Below are 22,247 nucleotides of genomic sequence, written 5' to 3' on the forward strand. Positions count from 1 at the left end.
AGAGAGAAAATAAGTGACAGAAAGATCTTAAGCTCATCAGACAGGATTCTGGATCAGTACCAAGTATTGTATGCTACTATTTTTAGAGAAAACTGGTTTACATTCTACGTTTACTAAAATAAGAAATACTAACACCTCTTAAAGACATTTTTAATAATAAAAATGTTTAATTATCAGAAAGAAATAAATGATTTTTTCATAACATTGTAGAAAATTGGGCAAAGTCACAAAAGTGTAACAAAAAAAAGTTAATCCAAATCCTACCATTCATAGTGAATTTCCATCGTTAATATTTGGGCTATTTATTTCCAGTCTTGTTTTCCATGCATTTAAAAAAACATAGTTCCTATCATATTATATATCTTGCTTTTTAAGCTTTAAGAACATTTTACATTATTTAAAACTCTGTGTAAACATAATTTTTATGAACTTTATAAAGTTCATACATGATATTGATATGCCATATTTTAATATGGATATGCAATAATTTAAAGAAATAGTCATTCATTACTAAGTAATTTCATGTTTTCCCTTGTGATAGCAAACTCTATGATGGGCATTTTTGTGCAATAAGCTTTATTTCTTTTGGGACAGAGTCTCAGAAATAAATTCCACAACATAGTTAAGAAAACACTGATGGTTAATTGATTCTCTCAAAAGAAAACTGTTTATTGCATACCCATTTCCTACTATAATAAAAATTAACTTGAAATACAGGTTTTAAAATAATTCCAACAGTTCTTAAAGTATAATAAACTACTGATTACTTCCAAAGCTAAACGACTCCCTTATACCTGTAATCTTTTTTTAGAGTTTGCATGAGGTTTCCACAGCAATCAAGATACTGCTTGTCAATATGAGGATAGAGGCAAGATCTCAGCGTTAACTCAAATGTCTGGCACGTCACAGATTCTGATGATCTATCCACACATATATCTCCACCAGCAAACTTCTCGTGAAAGTCACTCTGTTCTAAATACAACCTTTAAGATAAAAATGTGAGTCTATTTTTTATGAGCTGCTTTCAACAGAATTCTCTTAAATCAAAACTCCAGAGTCCCATTTTTTACCTTTAGTCTTAAAATTACCAACTATTACAGAAACTATATTCCCCCAAAACTGTCCTTTCAGTGAACCAGTTGTTCAGTCACTTCTGCTTTAGTGTTAAGTACTGAGTAGGTCTTTCTAGCCATTAGGGCCACAGAGAGTGAATGATGGCCAAAGGCAATGGGGCTTTGTGTAGGTATTAATGACTTATTTTATGGGGCTAAAAGCACATAAGGGTCAAGACATATTTTAAGCAGAAGAAGGGTCTGACTCAATGTGTGTGTCTGAGGCCCACCTATGACCTAGATTTTCATGAGCATCTTCTGTACCAGTGAAAGCATTTCCCATGGGCCTAGGGCATATGATAGTCTGTGGACTTTCACAAACAACAAGGAGGACAAATTATACATCTGAAATAAGTGAACATAATATCTTCTTGTATTCCATTCATCAAGAAGGATAGGCTACAAAGGTTTTTATTTTTAAGACTGGAAAGCCCTACTTGGCAGAAATAAATAATTGCTAAACATTGAACAGATTCCGCCATTTCAGTCATCGAAAATCTAGCAGGTGTGTATCACCTTGCAAAGTTAATTGCCAGCAGTGGATCATGAACGTCATCCAGTTCCAGATGCCTTTCAGCAATGGACTGAATCTTAATTAGGTTCCCTTTGGTCTCCTGCTGCTCAGTGAGGACTTGTGCAGTGGGTTCTTCCCCATGTCGAAGACGTGACTGTACAGATTCCAGAAAGAGGGTATACAAGCTTTTTCTTTCTGCATCTGGAACATAAAGAAATATGTAAGGTGAAGTAATAACATTAAATGATATTAAGTAATTGTATCTTAATATAGCCTGTTTTTTTTCCTTTGGCCTACGAGTGTCTATCCCTGTTTCATTACCTTTACAGTATAGCACAGCTAAACATTTTACATCCTCTGTTAGACAAGTGCAAAGTTCATGGTTAAACACTCAAAGCATAAGTTAATTTTTTGCTGAATAGAGTAATATCCTAAGCAGGATGCTTGAAAGTTAAGTTACCACCATACTGAACAGTACTATGATCACACTAACAGGAGTCATAATTTCACCGGAAAAAAACACTTCCGATAGAGACCCTGGAAAGCTCATTAAATTTTATTACTCAGTCAAAAAAGAAATATTCCAGGGGCTGGCCCGTGGCCGAGTGGTTAAGTTGGTGCGCTCTGCTTCAGCGGCCCAGGGTTTTGCAGGTTCAGATCCTGGGCGCGGACAAGGCACCACTCATTGGGCCATGCTGAGGCGGCATCCCACATGCCACCACTGCAGGGACCCACAACTAAAATATGCAACTATGTACTGGGGAGCTTTGGGGAGAAAAAAGAAAAATAAACCTTAAAAAAAAAAAAGAAATATTCCACAAACTGAAAATATTATTTAAAGTAGATACAATAATACAAAATAATTAATATGACATTAGGGAGATTTACAAACAAAATAACTAAAGTCACATTTATACCTCTAAAGTCTTTTTAGTCAGTTGATAAAACTTTAAGCATATTGCTTAAATTGCAACAAAAAGATCAGAAATTATATCAAGATTTTCTCAAAATCTACAGTCAAGTCTGAATTGCTCATCAACAAATTCCTGTCTCCCAGGGTTCATGGTCCTCAAGAGTTAAATGCTGTACTGCACTAAGAAATGCCAGAGAATTATTTTTTAAAGGACTGGTCCTAAGGAATCAAGAGTAAGGAAAATGCATGTGGAACTTACTCTCACTGCCTTTCAAACATAGTGATGAAAGTTTCCAATGAGGACAATCTTTTTTCAATCAGGAGTAGCATGATCTACTGATTTGATCATGGTGATAATTTCCATGAAAATAAAAGCTTTTCATAATTTTCAAACTACAAAATAATGATGCATCTCAGGATGACAAGAGTGAAGAGAGAGTAGTAGCCCCAATGCTGAGAGAGACACATGAGGAAGGGACCCACTACCTCTGGCTGTGGCCTGGCATGTGGTGCTCTCCGCACACTGCAGGTTCTTCAGCAGCTGCATCGACTTGCCCGCCATTATGATCTGCTTAAGGACAGGTTTAAGGAAGGACACCATGGTGTGCTGCCTGCTGGAGGGCCCTTGGTCACTGCCAGAACTTGCACTGGCATTATCACTCATTTTTTCTTCATTTTCTGTCTTTTCCGATACACTGTACAGTGTGTAAGTTGCATACCAAAAGTCTCTGTGATTTACTGGAACATTTTTGTTTCTATGGAAATGCAAAAGAATTTTAAATGTTAACTTTTTTCTTAAAAACAACAGTACATCTGTTCTTTCTCAGGCATGTTGTCCAGGCATTCCAAAATACAGCAATATCAATTATTAGTAAAACGAAGCAATCTTCAGGCAAAATGGGCAGGGGTTTTATCTGACTTCAGTTTAACATAGAAAAGTGGATAAATACTTTGAATGACATACATAAAATTTAACTAAGTAGAAAGTTTCTCGAATTGGAATTAAACAAAATGATTAATTTGCTCCTCTTTGGAGATAGAATAAAAGTTTATCCATTTGCCGTCTCCTGTGAAAGTAACCTCCAGACTTCCACATCTTTTTACCACATAGATTCCTTTTTTCCCCCCCTGAGGAAGATTGGCCTAGAGCCAACATCTGATGCCAATCTTCCTCTTTTTTGCTTGAGGAAGACTAGGCCTGAGCTAACATCTGTGCCAATTTTCTTCTATTTCGTATGTGGGCCACTGCCACAGCATAGCTGATGACTGGTGTGGGTCTGTGCCCAGGATTAGAACTTGGAAACCTGTGCTACTGAAGCAGAGTGCCCCAGACCTAACCACCATGCTATGGGGCCAGGCCCTCCCCACAAAGATTCTTAACAACAAAGTGATGGTCACTTATCACTCTCTAAAAGCAGTCAGAATCCCCTTTTTACAAAAGTTCTCATGTGAGATAGATGAAACAGGATATAATGACAGATGCAAGATTTAGTTAAAGACAGGCCAGCTCATTTATATGAGCACTGAGTAAACAGGGTTACCTTTCCAGAGTTCTAAGGACTTAAAGTTATCCTTGAACTAAATGGATTGCTCTCAATAAAAACCTCTATCTAAACAGACTGCACAACTTAAAACTGAGTTAAGAGAGTGCCAACAGTTCTGTGTTGCAGTTTCTATGATTCTGTTCAGAACAGTCAATTAACTGAAGAGGAATCATAAGTGGATTAAGATTTTTCCTTGTTTTACTATACAGTATACTAAGAAGGGAAAAAAGAATAATTTGGAGAAACAAATATATTAGAAGCATATTCTGCATTATTTTCATATCTCTTATCTTATTGGTAATTTATAATGGGAATAGCTGAAGTCATTTGATATCATCTAAATTCATTTTATAGAAAGCAGTGCACCTTTTACCATACCAGCCAGCCATAAACACACCATCATTCAGAAATATAATTTGCTATGCAGAGCTGTAAACTGACAAGAAACTTGGAAAAAGACTATTTTTGGCTGGTACATGACATCTTCTATAAAAATGCAACAGAACCTGAGTATGGTAGCAACACACCTCTGTCATTTGAACTGCTCTCCCTCAGTATCACTTGAAACTACTCAAAGTGAACAATTTTCCCATGAGAGAAAAAAGGGTAAAACCAGTGCTCAGTGTGTCTCCTGTGCTGTGTGTCGCTGGCCCTCACCTCTGGATGATGAACTCCCTGGCGCAGTCACAGAGATGCCCGTGTGCAATCCACTCATCCACAGTCTGCAGGTAGGGCCGCACTGTCTCCACCCAGAGAGAGAAGAGCAAGGAGACCTGAGAAGAGATCATGCAAAGTTCATTCTCAGAAATCCCTCATCTCTGGACAAAATGAGGGTTGAACATTTCTGAAATGCCTTTAGAGTTTTCTGGAACAAAGTAATAAATTAAAAATCCAAAACATGTGCTATAAAATCCTTATGAAAAATTCACCTAAATATGAGCTAACCACATTGTCTGTAGTCCATACCAGGACCTTCTTGAGAGTAAAAGTTAACCATGGACAACAGCTCTACCCTGGGCAGTCTAAATTCATATAGTTACCCCTATCTAAATAGTGCTACTAGCAAAATGTCCATTAAGAATGAGGAAATGATTTCATTCTACTGCAGCTCCCACAGGAAAAAAAAAAACGCACAGGTGAAAGAAATCAAGCTTCTTTATATTGAAGCATAGTATCCAAATAGTGAGAAACAGGTACAACGACAAACTAGGAAACACACCTAAAATAGGTACTCAAACAAACCTGAAGCTTCCTAGATTACAGACTCTAGTTAGGTTGTTATTTTTTTAAATTGTAAAAAAAATACATAGCATAGGAGTAGTCTTCTTTGTCTCTCCCCCTTTGAATCTACAACTAATTGGACATTCATCGCTTAACAAAGGATATCCATATAGCATCTCAGGACACCTGAGAGACCCGTGCTGCTATACATCGGAAGGCGGACGGACATCCCCCTGGGAGGAGGTGGAGATAGATGAAAACTCTCTGACCCCCGACCCCCGAACAGCCTAGTACCTGCAAGTGGCTTTCTTCCAGCGGACTCCCCCATAACATCGCCACGCACCAAGGGCAGGAGGGTGCGCACACCAGAGGAGCGACGGTGGAAACAGGTGACTACAGCCCTACCTAAGCCCTCCTTGATTACACCTAAGCCCAGGGGGAAACTCCAGGGTCCCGCACTGGCGGCGTCAGGGAAAGCCTCTACTCGCCATTAGTGGAGAGGCTCCGCCCAGCATTGAGAATACTGGGAGGCTCCCGAAGAGGAGAATCCTGAACGGGGCAGCGGCCCGCCAGCGGCTGCAGCCAGTCTCACAGACTCTGGCTGTCCCCCAGATGGGGAAAGGGGCTCCCGGAGAACTCCTGGGAAAGGACCGGGGCTAGGTGGAGTTCCAGTGGCCGCCTCCACGGCCCAGAGGGAAACTCCAGGGTCCCCCTCCGGCAGCAGGGAAAGCCTCTACTCGCCATTAGTGGAGAGGCTCCACCCAGCATTCAGAACGCCAGGAGGGTCCCAAAGAGGAGAATCCCGGGCAGGGCAGCAGCCAGCCAGCCGCCACCGGACTCACAGACTCTGGCCCCGCCCGGCAATCACAAGGCTGGAAGGCCCTGGGGCAAAAGTAGCATAGCTAGGTGAGCTAACCACAGACTGCAGAAGATACCCATAGCTCTGTTGTAACCTATAAGTGATATGATAACAAGTGAGATTTTGTGGGCTCCGACAGTGACAGAGCTGCAAATATAGGTGATCCTGCTCCCGGCCGCTGGGAAAGCCCATAACACCGCTTCAGACCGCAAGGAGGGAGCATGTCTAGGTGGTCTGCAACAGTAGGCACCAGCAGTATGAAGCCCCCTTGCGACTGCCCCCACAGCTGAAGAGGGACCCCACAGGACCACTGTGACTACGAGGAGGGGCCCAGGTCCAGATAGCAACAGCTGATAGGGTTCCTGGTCGGTGCAGTCTAAACAGCTGCTCCCCTGCCACACCAGTAGAAACAAGTGGAAGCAGTAACTAAACTCTCTCTCTATGCAGAGGCACAAATCTACACCATCAAGAAGTATGAAAAAATATATTAAATCTCCAGAACAGAAGGAAAATGACAAATACCCAGAAAACAATCCCAAAGACAATGAAATATATAACCTAAATGATGATGACTTCAAAACAGCCATTATTAAAAAACTGAATGAGTTAAAAGAAAATACAGATAGACAATTCAACGAGTTCAGGAGCTACGTCACAAAAGAGTTTGATACTATAAAGAATAACCAAACAGAAATATGGAAATGAAGAACACAGTGGAGGAGATTAAGAAAAATCTGGACTCTCTGAACAGTAGGGCCGATAATATGGAGGACAGAATTAGCAATTTGGAGGATGGGAATATAGAAATGCTGCAGGCAGAGGAGGGGAGGGAACTAAGACTAAAAAGAAATGAAGAAACTCTCCGAGAATCATCTGACTCAATTAGGAGATGCAACATAAGGATTATAGGTATACCAGAGGGAGAAGAGAAGGAGAAGGGGGCAGAAAGCCTGTTCAAAGAAATAATGGCTGAGAACTTCCCAAACCTGGGGAGAGAGATGGAACTTCATGTAACAGAAGCCAAGAGATCTCCAAACTTTATCAATGCAAGAAAACTAACCCCAAGGCATAGAGTAGTGAAGCTAGCAAAAGTCAACGACAAAGAGAAAATACTAAGGGCAGTCAGGCAGAAGAAAATAACCTACAAAGGAACCCCCATAAGGCTATCAGCAGATTTCTCAACAGAAACTTTACAGGCTAGAAGAGAGTGGAATGATATATTCAAAACTCTGAAGGACAAAAACCTGCAGCCAAGAATACTCTACCCAGTGAAAATATCCTTCAAATATGATGGAGAAATAAAAACTTTCCCGGGTAAACAAAAGTTAAGGGAGTTCATTGGCACGAAACCTCCTCTTCAAGAAATGCTCAGGAAAACCCTCATACCTGAAAAATCAAAAAAACGAAAGGGGCTACAAAACCAAGAGCAAAGGAGATAAGTAGAAGGACAATAACAGAAAGTAGCAGCTCTCCATCAGAACAGGTTAGCAAAAGTTAAATAAAACATTAAAGATAAAAGGAAGGGAAACACCAAGAATAAATATAACCCTGTCATTTTAACCACAAACTCACAACACAAGAAAGAAGAGGAAAAAAAAATCTGACAATAACAACCTACAAGGGCAAGAGAAAAGGGATGGAACATTTTAATTCAAAGAAATAAGAGGCTATCAGACAATGGACTATCTCATCTATGAGATGTTTTATACAAACCACCTGGTAACCACTAAACAAATAACAAGAATAAAGACACAAATTACAAAGAAGAAGAAACCCAATACAGAAATTTACATACCTGAATTAGTAATCCAAAAATCATGGGACGAGAAACAAAGGAAATGCAAGAGAACCGGAAAACAAGAGATAAAATGGCAGCGGTAGGCCCCCACATTTCAACAATCACTCTAAATGTAAATGGACTGAACTCTCCAATCAAAAGACACAGAGTGGCAGGATGGATCAAAGAACAAGACCCAACAATATGCTACCTCCAGGAAACACAACTCAGCCTCAAAGACAAACACAGACTCAGAGTGAAGGGATGGAAGACAATACTCCAAGCTAATAATGAACAAAAGAAAGCAGGTGTCGCTATACTAATATCAGACAAAGTAGACTTCAAAGCAAAACAGATAAAGAAAGACAAAGGGGGACAGTATATAATGATGAAAGAGACACTCCACCAAGACGACATAACACTTATAAATATATACACACCCAACACAGGAGCACCAAAATTTGTAAAGCAACTCTTAACAGAACTAAAAGGAGACATTAACAACAATACAATAATAGTAGGGGACCTCAACACCCCATTAACACCAATGGATAGATCATCCAGACGGAAAATCAACAAGGAAATTATAGAATTAAATGAAAAACTAGACCAGATGGACTTAATAGATATATATAGAACACTTTTCTCAAGTGCACACGGAACATTCTCAAGGACAGACCATATCTTGGGAAACAAAGCAAGCATCAATAAATCCAAGAGGGTTGAAATAATATCAAGCATCTTTTCTGATCATAATGCTCTGAAACTAGAAATCAACTACAAGAATAAAGCTGGGAAAGCGGAAAAAATGTGGAGACTAAACAACATGCTACTGAACAAACAATGGATTATTGAAGAAATTAAAGAAGAAATCAAATATTATCTGGAGACAAATGAAAATGAAAACACGCCATACCAACTCATTTGGGATGCAGTAAAAGCAGTCCTAAGAGGGAAATTCATTGCAATACAGGCCCACCTCAATAAACAAGAAAAATCTCACATAAGCAACCTCAAACGACACCTAACAGAATTAGAGAAAGAAGAACAAACAAAGCCCAAAGTCAGTAGAAGGAGGGAAATAATAAAAATTAGAGCAAAAATAAATGATATTGAAACAAAAAAGACAGTAGAAAGGATCAATGAAACAAAGAGTTGGTTCTTCAAAAAAATTAACAAAATTGACAAACCCTTAGCCAGACTCACTAAGAAAAAAAGAGAAGTCTCAAATAAATAAAATTAGGAATGAGAGAGGAGAAATCACAACGGATACCAAAGAAACACAAGAGATCATAACAGAATACTATGAAAAACTATATGCCAACAAATTGAACAACCTAGAAGAAATGGATAAATTCCTAGACTCTTACAACCTCCCCAAACTGAATCAGGAAGAAATAGAAAATCTGAATAGACCAATCACAAGTAAAGAAATAGAAACAGTAATCAAAAACCTCCCCAAATATAAGAGTCCAGGACCAGACGGCTTCTCTGGAGAATTCTAGCAAACATTCAAAGAAGATTTAACACCTATCCTTCTCAAACTATTCCAGAAAATTGAGGAAGATGAAGCACTCCCTAACACATTCTATGAAGCCAACGTCACTCTGATCCCCAAACCTGACAAGGACAACACAAAGCAGGAAAACTACAGGCCGATATCACTGATGAACATAGATGCCAAAATCCTCAACAAAATTCTGGCAAACCGAATACAGCAATACATCCAAAAGATTATACACCATGATCAAGTGGGATTTATACCAGGGACACAGGGATGGTTCAACACCTGCAAGTCAATCAACGTGATACACTACATTAACAAAATGAGAAACAAAAACCACATGAACATCTCAATAGATGCAGAGAAAGCATTCGACAAGATCCAACAGCCATTTATGATAAAAACCCTCAATAAAATGGGTATAGAAGGAAAGTACCTCAACATAATAAAGGCCATATATGACAAACCCACAGCCAACATCATACTCAATGGACAAAAACTGAAAGCCATCCCTCTGAGAACAGGAACAAGACAAGGGTGCCCACTTTCACCACTCCTATTCAACATAGTACTGCAGGTGTTGGCCAGAGCAATTCGGCAGGGAAAAGAAATAAAAGGGATCCAAATAGGCAATGAAGAAGTAAAACTCTCACTGTTTGCAGATGACATGTTATATATAGAAAACCCCAAAGAATCCATAGGAAAACTATTAGAAACAATCAACAGCTACAGCAAAGTTGCAGGGTATAAAATCAACGTACATAAATCAGTAGCATTTCTATACGCTAACAGTGAACTAACAGAAAAAGAACTCAAGAACTCAATCCCATTCACAATCGCAACGAAAAGAATAAAATACCTTGGAATAAATTTAACCAAGGAAGTGAAAGATCTATACAATGAAAACTACCAGACTTTCTTGAAAGAAATTGATGATGACATAAAGAGATGGAAAGACATTCCATGCACATGGATTGGAAGAATAAACATAGTTAAAATGTCCATTCTACCTAAAGCAATCTACAGATTCAGCGCTATCCCAATCAGAATCCCAATGACATTCTTTACAGAAATTGAACAAAGAATCCTAAAATTCATAGGGGGCAACAAAAGTCCCCGAATTGCTAAAGCAATCCTGAGGAAGAAGAACAAAGCCAGAGGCATCACAATCCCTGACTTCAAAACATACTACAAGGCTACAGTAATCAAAACAGCATGGTACTGGTACAAAAACAGGTGCGCAGATCAATGGAACAGAATTGAAAGCCCAGGAATAAAACCACACATCTATGGACAGCTAATCTTCGACAAAGGAGCTGAGGGCCTACAATGGAGAAAAGAAAGTCTCTTCAACAAATGGTGCTGGGAAAACTGGACAGCCACATGTAAAAGAATGAAAATTGACCATTCTTTTTCACCATTCACAAAAATAAACTCAAAATGGATCAAAGACCCAGATTAGGCCTGAAACAATAAGTCTTCTAGAAGAGAATACAGGCAGTACACTCTGACATCAGTTTCAAAAGAATCTTTTCGGACACCATAACTCCTCAGATGAGGAAAACAATAGAAAGAATAAACAAATGGGACTTCATCAGACTAAAGAGCTTCTTCAACACAAGGGAAAACAGGATTGAAACAAAAAAACAGCCCACTAATTGGGAAAAAATATTTACAAGTTACTTATCTGACAAAGGGTTAATCTCCATAATGTATAAAGAACTCACTCAGCTCAACAACAAAAAATCAAACAACCTGATCAAAAAATGGGCAGTGGACATGAACAGACATTTCTCCAAAGAAGATATATGGATGGCCAATAGACACATGAAAAGATGTTCATCATCACTAATCATCAGGGAAATGCAAATCAAAAGTACACTAAGATATCACCTTACACCTGTTAGAATGGCAAAAATATCCAAAACCAAGAGTGACAAATGTTGGAGAGGTTGTGGAGAAAAAGGAACCCTCATACACTGTTGGTGGGAACGTAAACTGGTGCAGCCACTATGAAAAACAGTATGGAGATTTCTCAAAAAGTTAAAAATAGAAATACCTCATGACACAGCCATCCCACTACTGGGTATCTATCCAAAGAACTTGAAATCAGCAATTCCAAAAGTCCCATGCACCCCTATGTTCATCGCAGCATTATTTACAATAGCCAAGATGTGGAACTAACCCAAGTGCTCAGCACCTGACGACTGGTTAAAGATGATATGGTATGTATACACAATGGAATACTACTCAGCCATAAAAAAGGACAAAATCATCCCATTCACATCAACATGGATGGACCTTGAGGGTATTATGTTAAGCGAAATAAGCCAGACAGAGAAAGACGAACTCTGTATGACTCCACTCATAGGTGGAAGTTAACATATAGACAAGGAAAACTGATTGGTGGTTACCAGGGGAAAGGGGAGGGTGGGGGGAGGGTACAAAGAGTGAAGTGGTGTACCCACAACATGACTAACAATAATGTACAACTGAAATTTCACAAGGTTGTAAACGATGATAATCTTAACAAAAAAAAAAAAAATACATAGCATAAAATATACTATCTAAACCATTTTTAAGTGTACAGTTTAGTAGTGTTAAGTGTATTCACATTGCTGTGAAAACAGACCTCCAGAACATTTTCATGCTGCAAATCTGAAACTCTGTACATATTAAACGTCTCCCCTTTTCTTTTCTCCCTGCCACCCCATCCCTGGTAACTACCATTCTACTTTCTGTTTCTATAAATTTCACTACTCTAGTCACCTCATATAATAGATTTGTATTTTTCTTTAAGAAAGGTTATTGCAAATATCTATATAAGTCAGCGAGGTACTTTCATTTATTTATTTTTTGAGGAAGATTAGCCCTGAGCTAACATCCACTGCCAATCCTCTTTTTCGCTGAGGAAGATTGACCCTGAGCTAACATCTGTGCCCATATTCCTCTATTTTATATGTGAGACACCTGTCACAGCATGGCTTGATAAGTGGTGTGCAGGTTTGTGCCTGGGATCCAAATCAGCGAACCCCAGGCCACGGGAGCAGAGTACATGAACTTAACCACTACCAGCCCCTCAGCCAGGTATTTTTCACACCTTGCTTTTACGTTTTGCTTTGTCCTTACCTTATCCTTCTTGTGATCTTGGAAATCATAGCTGAAAAACCAGTTTCCTGCAGTCTCGAATTTAGAAGCTAATTTAAAAACTTTGAACAACTGCCTGATACACCATGATTTAAGCATCACTTTTACAAAGAGCTATGACCGGCTTTCCACCACTCTTTTGGCTGAGCAGAACAGAGTCACATATTTTAGACTAGACAAGGGTCCCACATACGGTTTGCTCAGAGGCTTCTCCAACATTGTCATATTCAAGAATGGCCTTGTACAGCGTGTTGAGCAGGTGAGATGCCCGAACAACATTCCGAGTGTCAGGTGGAACTTCTGCTACTCCAGTACTAAACACTTTGTGCAGAACCTTGAGCTGAGCAAGTCGGGGTGACAACTTGTCTACCACTATTGCAAGAGTTATTGTTGTATCTGCAAATATCAAGAAATCAAACTCATTAGCAAGGAAAAATACTCGCACTCAAAATGTGACATAAATGCTAAGCCACTTATGGAAAGGCACAGCAAACTGGAGGGTGGTAGGTTTTAATCCCATATCACAAGGAACTAATTTCCCTAAAGAAAGAAGTCCCTAAAGAAAGAAGGGACAACTCAGCAGAAAAATAATTTATAAAGGAACTGACAGTTCATAAAAAAAAGAAATATAAGTGATTCTTAAACACACAGAAAGACACTCAACCTCATAATAAAAGAACGCAAATTAAAACTACATGGGCAAATAAAAAACAGAGTCAGTGGGTGACTGTTTTAGTGGGGGTGGGGATTAAAAAGAGGCGGCAAGAGCCAGTTCCTTCAACAGGATGGCACAGCTCTGAATCCTGAACGTGGAGGTGGTTATATGCATCCACACATGTGATAAAATGTCACAGAACTATACACAAAGATATTATTCCCTCCTTCCAAAAACCACAAACCTGTAAAACTGGTGAAACCCATGTCAGGTCTGCAGACTAGTTAACGTACTGTGCCCATGTCAGCTTCCTAGTTTTGATAACATACTATAATTACGCAAGGTATCACCATTGGGGGAAGCTGGGTGATGGGAACGTGGGACCTTTCTGTACTATTTTTGCAGTAGTTGTAAATAAAATTCAAGGGAGAAAAAAACCTACACTGGGTTACCATTTTACATTTGTCATATTGGTGAAGACCACAAAGTTTGATAACACACTGTGGGCAAGAGTGTGAGGAAACAGGTCTTCATATACCTGTTTACATCCTAGCAAGATGTAAAGTCATTTATCTGCACCTCTGTGGAGAACAATGTGGCAATATTTATCAAAATCACTTGTCATTGCATGCTCTTTGACCTAGCAACTCCACTCTTAAGAATTTACATGATAGGCTAACTTGCACCCTACACGTACAATTACATGCACGTAAGAGTTATCACCACAGCTCTGTTGGCAACAGCAAAAGATCAGAAACAACCTAAATGTCCATCAAAATGAGACTGGTCTACGATATATCCATACAACAAAACACCAACTTGTAAAAAAGAATGAGGCGGCTCTTTATATACATGTATGGTATAATCCTCAAAATTTAAATTAGAAAACAATTTGAAGAGAGCAGTGAATAGACTACTAGGCATGCATATGTGAATACGCATTGCTTGTACATGTCTAATTTATTTCTGGAAGGATGCAGAAGAAACTGACTACTTGGTTGCCTTTGGGCTGGGGAACTGGTGTGGCAGGAAGAATTTTCACTGTACATCTTTCTGTACTTTTTGGATTTTTAGAGAGATGAATGGCTTGAAAACACAAATTTAAAATAATTTAAAAAAGTGAATGTAGTCATGAGAATTACTTATTTGCCATGTAATTTTCAAACATTATATCAATTAATAACCTAAACTGCATTCAAAATATGAGTTATGTATCCTATGAGTAAAAGGGAAGAATATTTAAATACCATTACTGATGATGCACTTCTCAATTTCCGTAAGTTCCTCTTTAAAACTAATGAAGTATTTGTACAGGGCCCACATGAAAGCCTGGTATGTCCTAAAGGGCGGTTCAGTTGACTTCTTAGGAATGGAACCATTTCCAGGTAACATGCTTTCAGAGCTGTGCCCCATGACTTCATCAATGAACTCCTGGAGTCGAAACACAACCTGGCCATATGCTGCTATTTGTTCCAGCACTGATCGTAAACAGCTCTACAATATAAACAAACGGCAGTTACTTAAGTCAGTCTCCTGGACACATTCAAATTCATATCCCCCTCACTGTAAAATATTTCTTTTGTGACTGTTTTAAACAGTATGCTTAGCAGAAAACAAAGTAATAAAACAAATATTTAGTTTTATATTCAAAGGAAATAGTGTAAGCATTAATTTCTACAGAACACAGAAATGTGGCTTATACTTTTTAAAAACACATATAACATAAATGTACTATAGGCAACCACATTACAGTATACAGCTTTCCCAATACAGAATGACAGAAATAAAAAGCAAAAAACACAAATCAAGTCAAAACTAAATATGAACATCACAAACAATATTAAAGAATTCTCTAAGCATTGTAAAGATGGACAACTTAATTTTGCCTTTTGGATTTTAAATATATTTAGTAATTTTAATATTGCAAAATGGGTGTAAAGTTATATAACCACCATCATATTTATAAAATAAACCCTCTTATTTAATTTTAACTACAATAAATACAAATAACTTACATGTGTCAAATGAGTTACTATAATATTGTTTCTCACAGTTACCTTCCCATCTATCAACTGAAATATAAAGAGCTTCTTTACTCCTGAAAGTAACCTGAAATGAAATAAAAAAGATGAATGTACTTTAAGTCTAGAAAAATATTCACTACAGTAATGCCTAAGAAATTTTAATGCCAGATTCAGAATCGGGGGGGAGGGGCGGCAAAGAGGTCAGATAACTAGAAAATAGAAGACATGAATCTTTTTATCTGATTACCTTAAGACAAGATATTTGCATATCATCTTGGAGAGAAGTCCAAAACAGTATGTCCAAGCACTGGACCATCACATACGATGTGGATCAGAATCTGGAAATCTCAGCAGTAACAGCACTATATGCTGCATTTCTCATTTTCATTTTTGTGTGAACACAATCTAAATTCTTAGATTTCTGGTTTCCAGGTACGGGGCAGAGGCTAACTCTCATTGATATGCTGTCTATTATAAGCAGGAAGCAGCAAGCCAGGAAGCTTGCTTTGAACTCAAATATTAAAACAATGATGGTCTAATCTAATTAAATAATATACTTAGTTATTTAAGATGGAAAAGAAGTAAACAAATCAAAATGTCACATCTCCATGGTTGCATCTGAAATTTGGGCTCTTAGGCCCCCTAATCCAAATTTAGGTGCCCACTGGGAACTGTATTGTTTCATACCTACTGGCCCGTTTCTAGCTTGCATCTGAAAAACCCCTGAACACTTTTCTTTAAAAAACCAAAATTCTGCTTCTCATTAGTAAAGTCTTCTAGAAGATTAATTATGTGTATAGGTCTTACCATAGAGTTTCCCGAATAACCTGCATCTCAGTAACAAAAACTCTGTCATCTGGAACATATAATGGGTCACTGCTGTACAAGTGTTGGTCCCTATTAGAGAACGAACATCAGATGTCAATGAAAAGGTTTCTCATTAAGTAAAATTACATGTCTCAAAGAATATATGTAATTTAGTGGTAATTTAACCAGTAACCAATAAGCAAATAAACATAACATTATGCTTTAAATGCTCTCTCATGGGCCAACATCACTCTGATACCAAAACCAGACAAAGACAACAACAAAGAAGGAAAATTGCAGGCCAATATCACTGATGAACATAGATGCAAAAATTCTCAACAAAATTCTGGCAAATCGAATACAGCAATACATTAAAAAGATTATATACCATGATCAAGTGGGATTTATACCAGGGACACAGGGATGGTTCAACATCCACAAGTCAATCAATGTCATACACCAGATTAACAAAATGAGGAACAAAAACCACATGATCATCTCAATAGACACAGAGAAAGCATTTGACAAGATCCAACATACATTTATGATAAAACTCTCAATAATACGGATACAGAAGTAAAGTACCTCAATATAATAAAAGCCATATATGACAAATCCACAGCCAACGTCATACTCAATGGGGAAAAACTGAAAGCCATCCCTCTGAGAACAGGAACAAGATGAAGGTGCCCACTTGCACCACTCTTGTTCAACATAGTACTGAAGGTTTTGGCCAAAGCAGTTTGGCAAGAAAAAGAAATACAAGGACTCCAAATAGGCATGAAGAAGTGAAACTGCTGCTGTTTACAGACAACATGATCTTATATATAGAAAACCCTAAAGAATCCATCAGAAAGCTACTAGAAGTAATCAACAATTACAGAAAAGTTGCATGGTACAAAATGAACTTACATAAATCAGTTGCATTTCTATACTCTAATAACAAACAGAAAGAGAACTCAAGAACACAATCCCATTCACAGTCACAAAAAAAAGAATAAAATATCTAGGAATAAATTTAACCAAGGAGGTGAAAGACCTATACAATGAAAACTACAAGAATTTCCAGAAAGAAACTGATGGCAACATAAAAAGATGGAAAGACGTTCCATGCACATGGATTGGAAGAATAAACATAGTTAAAATGTCCATACTACCTAAAGCAATCTACAGATTCAATGCAATTCCAATCAGAATCCCAATGACATTCCTCAAAGAAACAACAAAGAATCCTAAAACTCATAGGGGGCAACAAAAGACCCTGAATTGCTAAAACAATCCTGAGAAAAAAGAACAAGGCTGGTGGCATCACAATTCCTGACTTCAAAATATACTACAAAGCTACTGTAATCAAAACAGCATGGTATTGGTACAAAAACAGGCAAACAGATCAATGGAACAGAATTGGAAGCCCAGTAATAAAACTTCACATCTAAGGACAGATAATTTCCGACAAACGAGCCTGAGAACATACAATGGAGAAAGGAAAGTCTCTTCAACAAATGCTGCTGGGAAAACTGGACAGCCACCTGTAAAAGAATGAAAACAGACCATTCTCTTACACCATCCACAAAAATAAAATCAAAATGCATCAAAGACTTAAAGGTAAGACCTGAAACCATAAGGCTTATAGAAGAAAATATAGGTAGTACACTCTTTGACATTAGTCTTAAAAGGATCTTTTCAGACACCGTGTCTCCTCGGACAAGGGAAACAACAGAAAGAATAAACAAGTGGGACTTATCAGACTAAAGAGCTTCCACAAGGCAAGGGAAAACAGGATTGAAATGAAAAGACAACTCACCAATTGGGAAAAAATATGTGCAAATCATGTATCCGACAAAGGGTTAATCTCCATAATACACAAAGAACTCACACAACTCAACAACAAAACATCAAACAACCCGATCAAAAGATGGGCAGAGGATATGAACAGACATTTCTCCAAAGAAGATACATGGATGGCACATAGGCACATGAAAAGATGTTCATCATCACTAATCATCAGGGAAATGCAAATCAAAACTACACTAAGATATCACCTTACACCTGTTAGAATGGCTATAATAACCAAGACAAAAAATAATAAATGTTGGAGAGGTTGTGGAGAAAAAGGAACCCTCATACACTGCTGGTAGGAATGCAAACTGGTGCAGCCACTATGGAAAACAGTATGGAGATTTCTCAAAAAATTAAAAATAGAAATACCATATGACCCAGCCATCCCACTACTGGTTATCTATCCAAAGAACTTGAAATCAGCAATTCAAATAGACTCATGTACCACTATGTTCAGTGCAACATTATTCACAATAGCCAAGACATGCAAGCAACCTAAGTGTCCATTAACTGATAAGTGGATAAAGAACATACGGTGTGTATAAATACATATATACATATATATATATATATATACAACGATTCCATCGTATATACAATGATTACCACTCAGCCATAAAAAGTGATAAAATCGTCCCATTTACAAAAACATGGATGGACCGTGAGGGTATTACGTTAAGCGAAACAACACAGATAGAGAAAGACAAACTCAGTATGATTTCTCTCAGATGTGGAAAATAAACACATGGACAAAGAGAACAGATTAGTGGTTACCAGGGGGAAGGGGAGTCGGGGGTGGGCACAAAGGGTGAAGGGGCGCAGCTATGACTGACAAAAAATAATGTACAACTGTAATTTCACAATGTTGTAAACTATCATAACCTCAATAAAAAAATTTTTTAAAAAAGGTATAAATAAATAAATAAATGCTCTCTCATGTTCATTTTCACAAGTCAACTGAAATACTCTGAAAGAAGCACTCTCAGAACAATTCCAATTATTACGTTTATTGCTGATTTAGGCAAATGTTTCAAACCATGTATTGCTGTTTTCAGGAAAATAGTAACTATCTTTTCGATAAATGCACTAAAACAGAAATCAAATAAATGGCCTAATATATACCAATCCATTCACTTTGAAAATAACAAGTAAAAGACAGATTATAACTAAATAATTTCATTTTAAAAATATTCAAATAATTAAAATCTGTGTTCAATTAGAATTGTTAAAAAACTCAACAAGTTTAAATTTCAAGGAAGTACTTGATTTAAATCACAAATCAAAACCAAATATTAAACCATCAAAGTTTCTTCTATCAACACATCAAATGAAAAATTTAGCTTCTTACCAGACAGCTGCTAAATTGGAGTGCAAATGTAAACTATGAGGAAACCTCGAGGACCTGGCTGTCCAGTACTGACGGATCACATGCTGTTCTAGCCAGCTTCGGGCATCTGGCTCATCTACTGGAAGAAAATTTAATAAGTTTAAGTTATAAGAGCTAACAAAAAAACACAATCAACTTTGCCACAATATCTGGACTTAACGGTTCCTTTCAAACATTCAACTGAAAAAGGCTCTTTAAAAGCTACCTGGCAATGTCTATAAACATAAGCATTTATTTAAAACCATATAAATATTGAGACATACATACAAAATTCAATTAAATGCCATTGGCTAAAAAGTAAAAAGAAAAATATTATTCAATTTTAAAATGACCCCATGAATAAAAAGACACAAACAGTACACTTGAATGGTTCAATAATCATGAAAGAAATTAAAAGGGTAACCAGAGATGTTCCTAAGCACCCCCAAACCAGTACCAGGGTTTGAAGGATTAGATATCTTATACAGGTTGTTCAAGAAAAAGGGAAAGCTGCCTAACGTTCTATGAGGCTAATATAATTTTGCTTCTAAAACCAGATAAAGACATGATAGGAAAAGTAATTCACTAAAGAATAAAGATGGAAAATACTAAATTAAAAAACAGCTAATCCAATCCAATAATGAAGTAAAAAATAGCAGGAAGATCAAGGAAGTTTAGCACAGGAATTCAAGGGTGATTCACTATCAGAAAACCTGTCAATATAGTAATAGAGGAAAATTATAGGATTATCTCACAGATAAAGATTAGCATTTGATAAAGTTTAATATTTATTTGTGATTTAAAAACTCCCAGAAAAACAGGAATAGAAGGAAATTGTCTTAATTTGATAAAGGCCGCATACTCAGAACCTATACCAAAAACCATCACACTTAATGGAGGAATTTCAGAGTCAATCCTTTTAGGATGAAACCCATATACCAGGAAATCCACTCCCACTGCTACTGCTTCCCCTGCAGACTAGAGGGCTGGCCAGAAAAGAGACGTCGTTAACATATAATGAAGAAGATAAAAGGTATAAGAACTGGCAAAATTGTCAATATTTGCAGATGAGACTGATCATCTATTCAAAAACTCCAATGGAATCAACAAACTACTATAATTAATATGAGACTTCAGAAAGAATGTTGGGGGCTGGCCCCATGGCTGAGTGGTTAAATGCGTGCACTCCACTTTGGCAGCCTGGGGTTTGCTGGTTTGGATCCTGGGCACAGACCTACACACCACTCATTGAGCTATGCTGTGGTGGCTCCCACATAGAAGAACTGGAATGACTTACAACTAGGATATACAACTATGTACTGGGGCTTTGGGGAGAAAAAAACAAAAGAAGGAAAAAAAGGAGGAAGATTGGTAACAGATATTAGCTCAGAGCCAATCTTCCTCAAAAAACAAAGAATGTTGGATATAATGATAAAAGGAATGTTCCATCCAGAGGAAATAACACTTATGAATATATATGCATCTAACACAGGAGAACCAAAGCGCATAAAGCAAATATCAACAGACCTAAAGGGAGAAGCTGACAGCAATACAATAACAGTAGGAGACCTGAACACTCCACTTATATCAATGGACAGATCATCCAGACAGAAAGTCAACAAGGGAACAGTGGCCTTAAATGAAAACGTAGACCAGATGGACTTAACAGATACATAGAGAACATCACACAATGTTATAAACCATTACAACCTCAATAAAATAATTTTTTTAAAAAAGAATGTTGCACATAAGAACAATGTACAAAAACCAAGAGTGTTTGCTTACAACAGCAACAAACAAAGCAAAAAAAACAGCATTCACAACTATTAACATACAGAGAAATTAAAAAATACTTAAGATCTTTATAAAGAAAATTTCCAAAATCTAGTATGACAAAAAAGTAGAATAAATGTAGATGTTTTCATAGTAAAGACGTCAAATCTCCCTAAGGTAAATCTATAGATCCAATGCAATTCCAACAAAAATTTCAGCTGGGTTTTTATAAAGGAACTTATCACACTGCTTCTAAAATATCTATGGAAGAATACAATTTCACATATAGCTAAGTCAATTTTGAAAAAGAGTAATGGAGGTGAGCAAGAAACTTGCCTTCTACCTGTAGGGACATATTACAAAGCCACGTAAATAAAAACAGCCTGTTTCTCAGCAACTCACAGTAAGGGAAGAGAATAGAATGTTCAGAAATAAATACACATATTGTGATACAATAATGGTAGAACCACAAAGCAATGTAGAAAGAAGGAACTATTCACTAGATGCTGCTGGAAAATCAGCTCACGACATGGGAGAAAAATAAGCTGGGCCCTTTAATCTCACTTCATAGATAAAAGTAGACCTAGTGGTAGTATGTACAAACAATGAAATAGTATTCAACCTTAAAAAGGAAGGAAATTCTGAAGACACCTGCTATAACAGTGATGAACTTTGAGGACATTGTGCTAAGTGAAACAAGCCAGTCATAAAAGGACAAATACTACAGTAGTCCCCTCTTATCCAAGGGTAATATGTTCCAAGACCCCAAGCGGATGCCTGAAACCACGGAGAGTAACAAACCTTGTACATACTATGTTTTTTCCTATACATACATACCTATGATAAAGTTTAATTTGTAAGTTAGGTACAGTACGAGATTAACAACAATAATAATAAAATAGAACAATTATAACAATATACTGTAATAAAAGTTACCATAGAGCTTAACAAAAAGAAAAAAGAGGATCTGGTGGTCACCAAAAACCAAAACCTAAGGTAATAAATAAAGCAAACAGGGGCCAGCCTGGTGGTGCAGTGGTTAAGTTTGCACGTTCCGCTTTGGCAGCCCGGGGTTCGCCAGTTCGGATCCCGGGTGCAGACACGGCACCGCTTGTCAAGCCATGCTGTGGCAGGCATCCCGCATCTAGAGTAGAGGAAGATGGGCATGGATGTTAGCTCAGGGCCAGCCTTC

The 22,247-nt window shown here is 37.6% G+C and overlaps 1 protein-coding gene across 8 annotated transcripts in view; it reads right to left on the reverse strand.

Moving 5' to 3' along the window:
- LOC138917102 (gamma-tubulin complex component 5) overlaps positions 1-22,247 on the reverse strand; it is a 48,186-nt gene that overhangs the window by 13,113 nt on the left and 12,826 nt on the right. For 5 of the 8 annotated variants that reach the window (XR_011424615.1, XR_011424620.1, XM_070231701.1 and 2 more), the window contains 9 exons: positions 19,265-19,382; positions 16,078-16,167; positions 15,262-15,355; positions 14,494-14,740; positions 12,785-12,987; positions 4,741-4,856; positions 3,026-3,294; positions 1,629-1,827; positions 795-983 (listed from right to left, as the gene is read on the reverse strand). Coding sequence is in view for 5 of the 8 variants with exons in the window: in XM_070231701.1 (XP_070087802.1) it covers positions 795-983; positions 1,629-1,827; positions 3,026-3,294; positions 4,741-4,856; positions 12,785-12,987; positions 14,494-14,740; positions 15,262-15,355; positions 16,078-16,167; positions 19,265-19,382 (1,525 nt within the window). In the remaining 3 variants the exon portion in view is untranslated. The remainder of the gene's footprint in view (positions 1-794; positions 984-1,628; positions 1,828-3,025; positions 3,295-4,740; positions 4,857-12,784; positions 12,988-14,493; positions 14,741-15,261; positions 15,356-16,077; positions 16,168-19,264; positions 19,383-22,247) is intronic. The other 3 variants (XR_011424617.1, XM_070231712.1, XM_070231703.1) reach the window with 1 other exon arrangement.

The sequence above is a fragment of the Equus caballus genome, chromosome 1, assembly GCF_041296265.1.
Source record: "Equus caballus isolate H_3958 breed thoroughbred chromosome 1, TB-T2T, whole genome shotgun sequence".
NCBI lineage: Eukaryota > Metazoa > Chordata > Mammalia > Perissodactyla > Equidae > Equus > Equus caballus.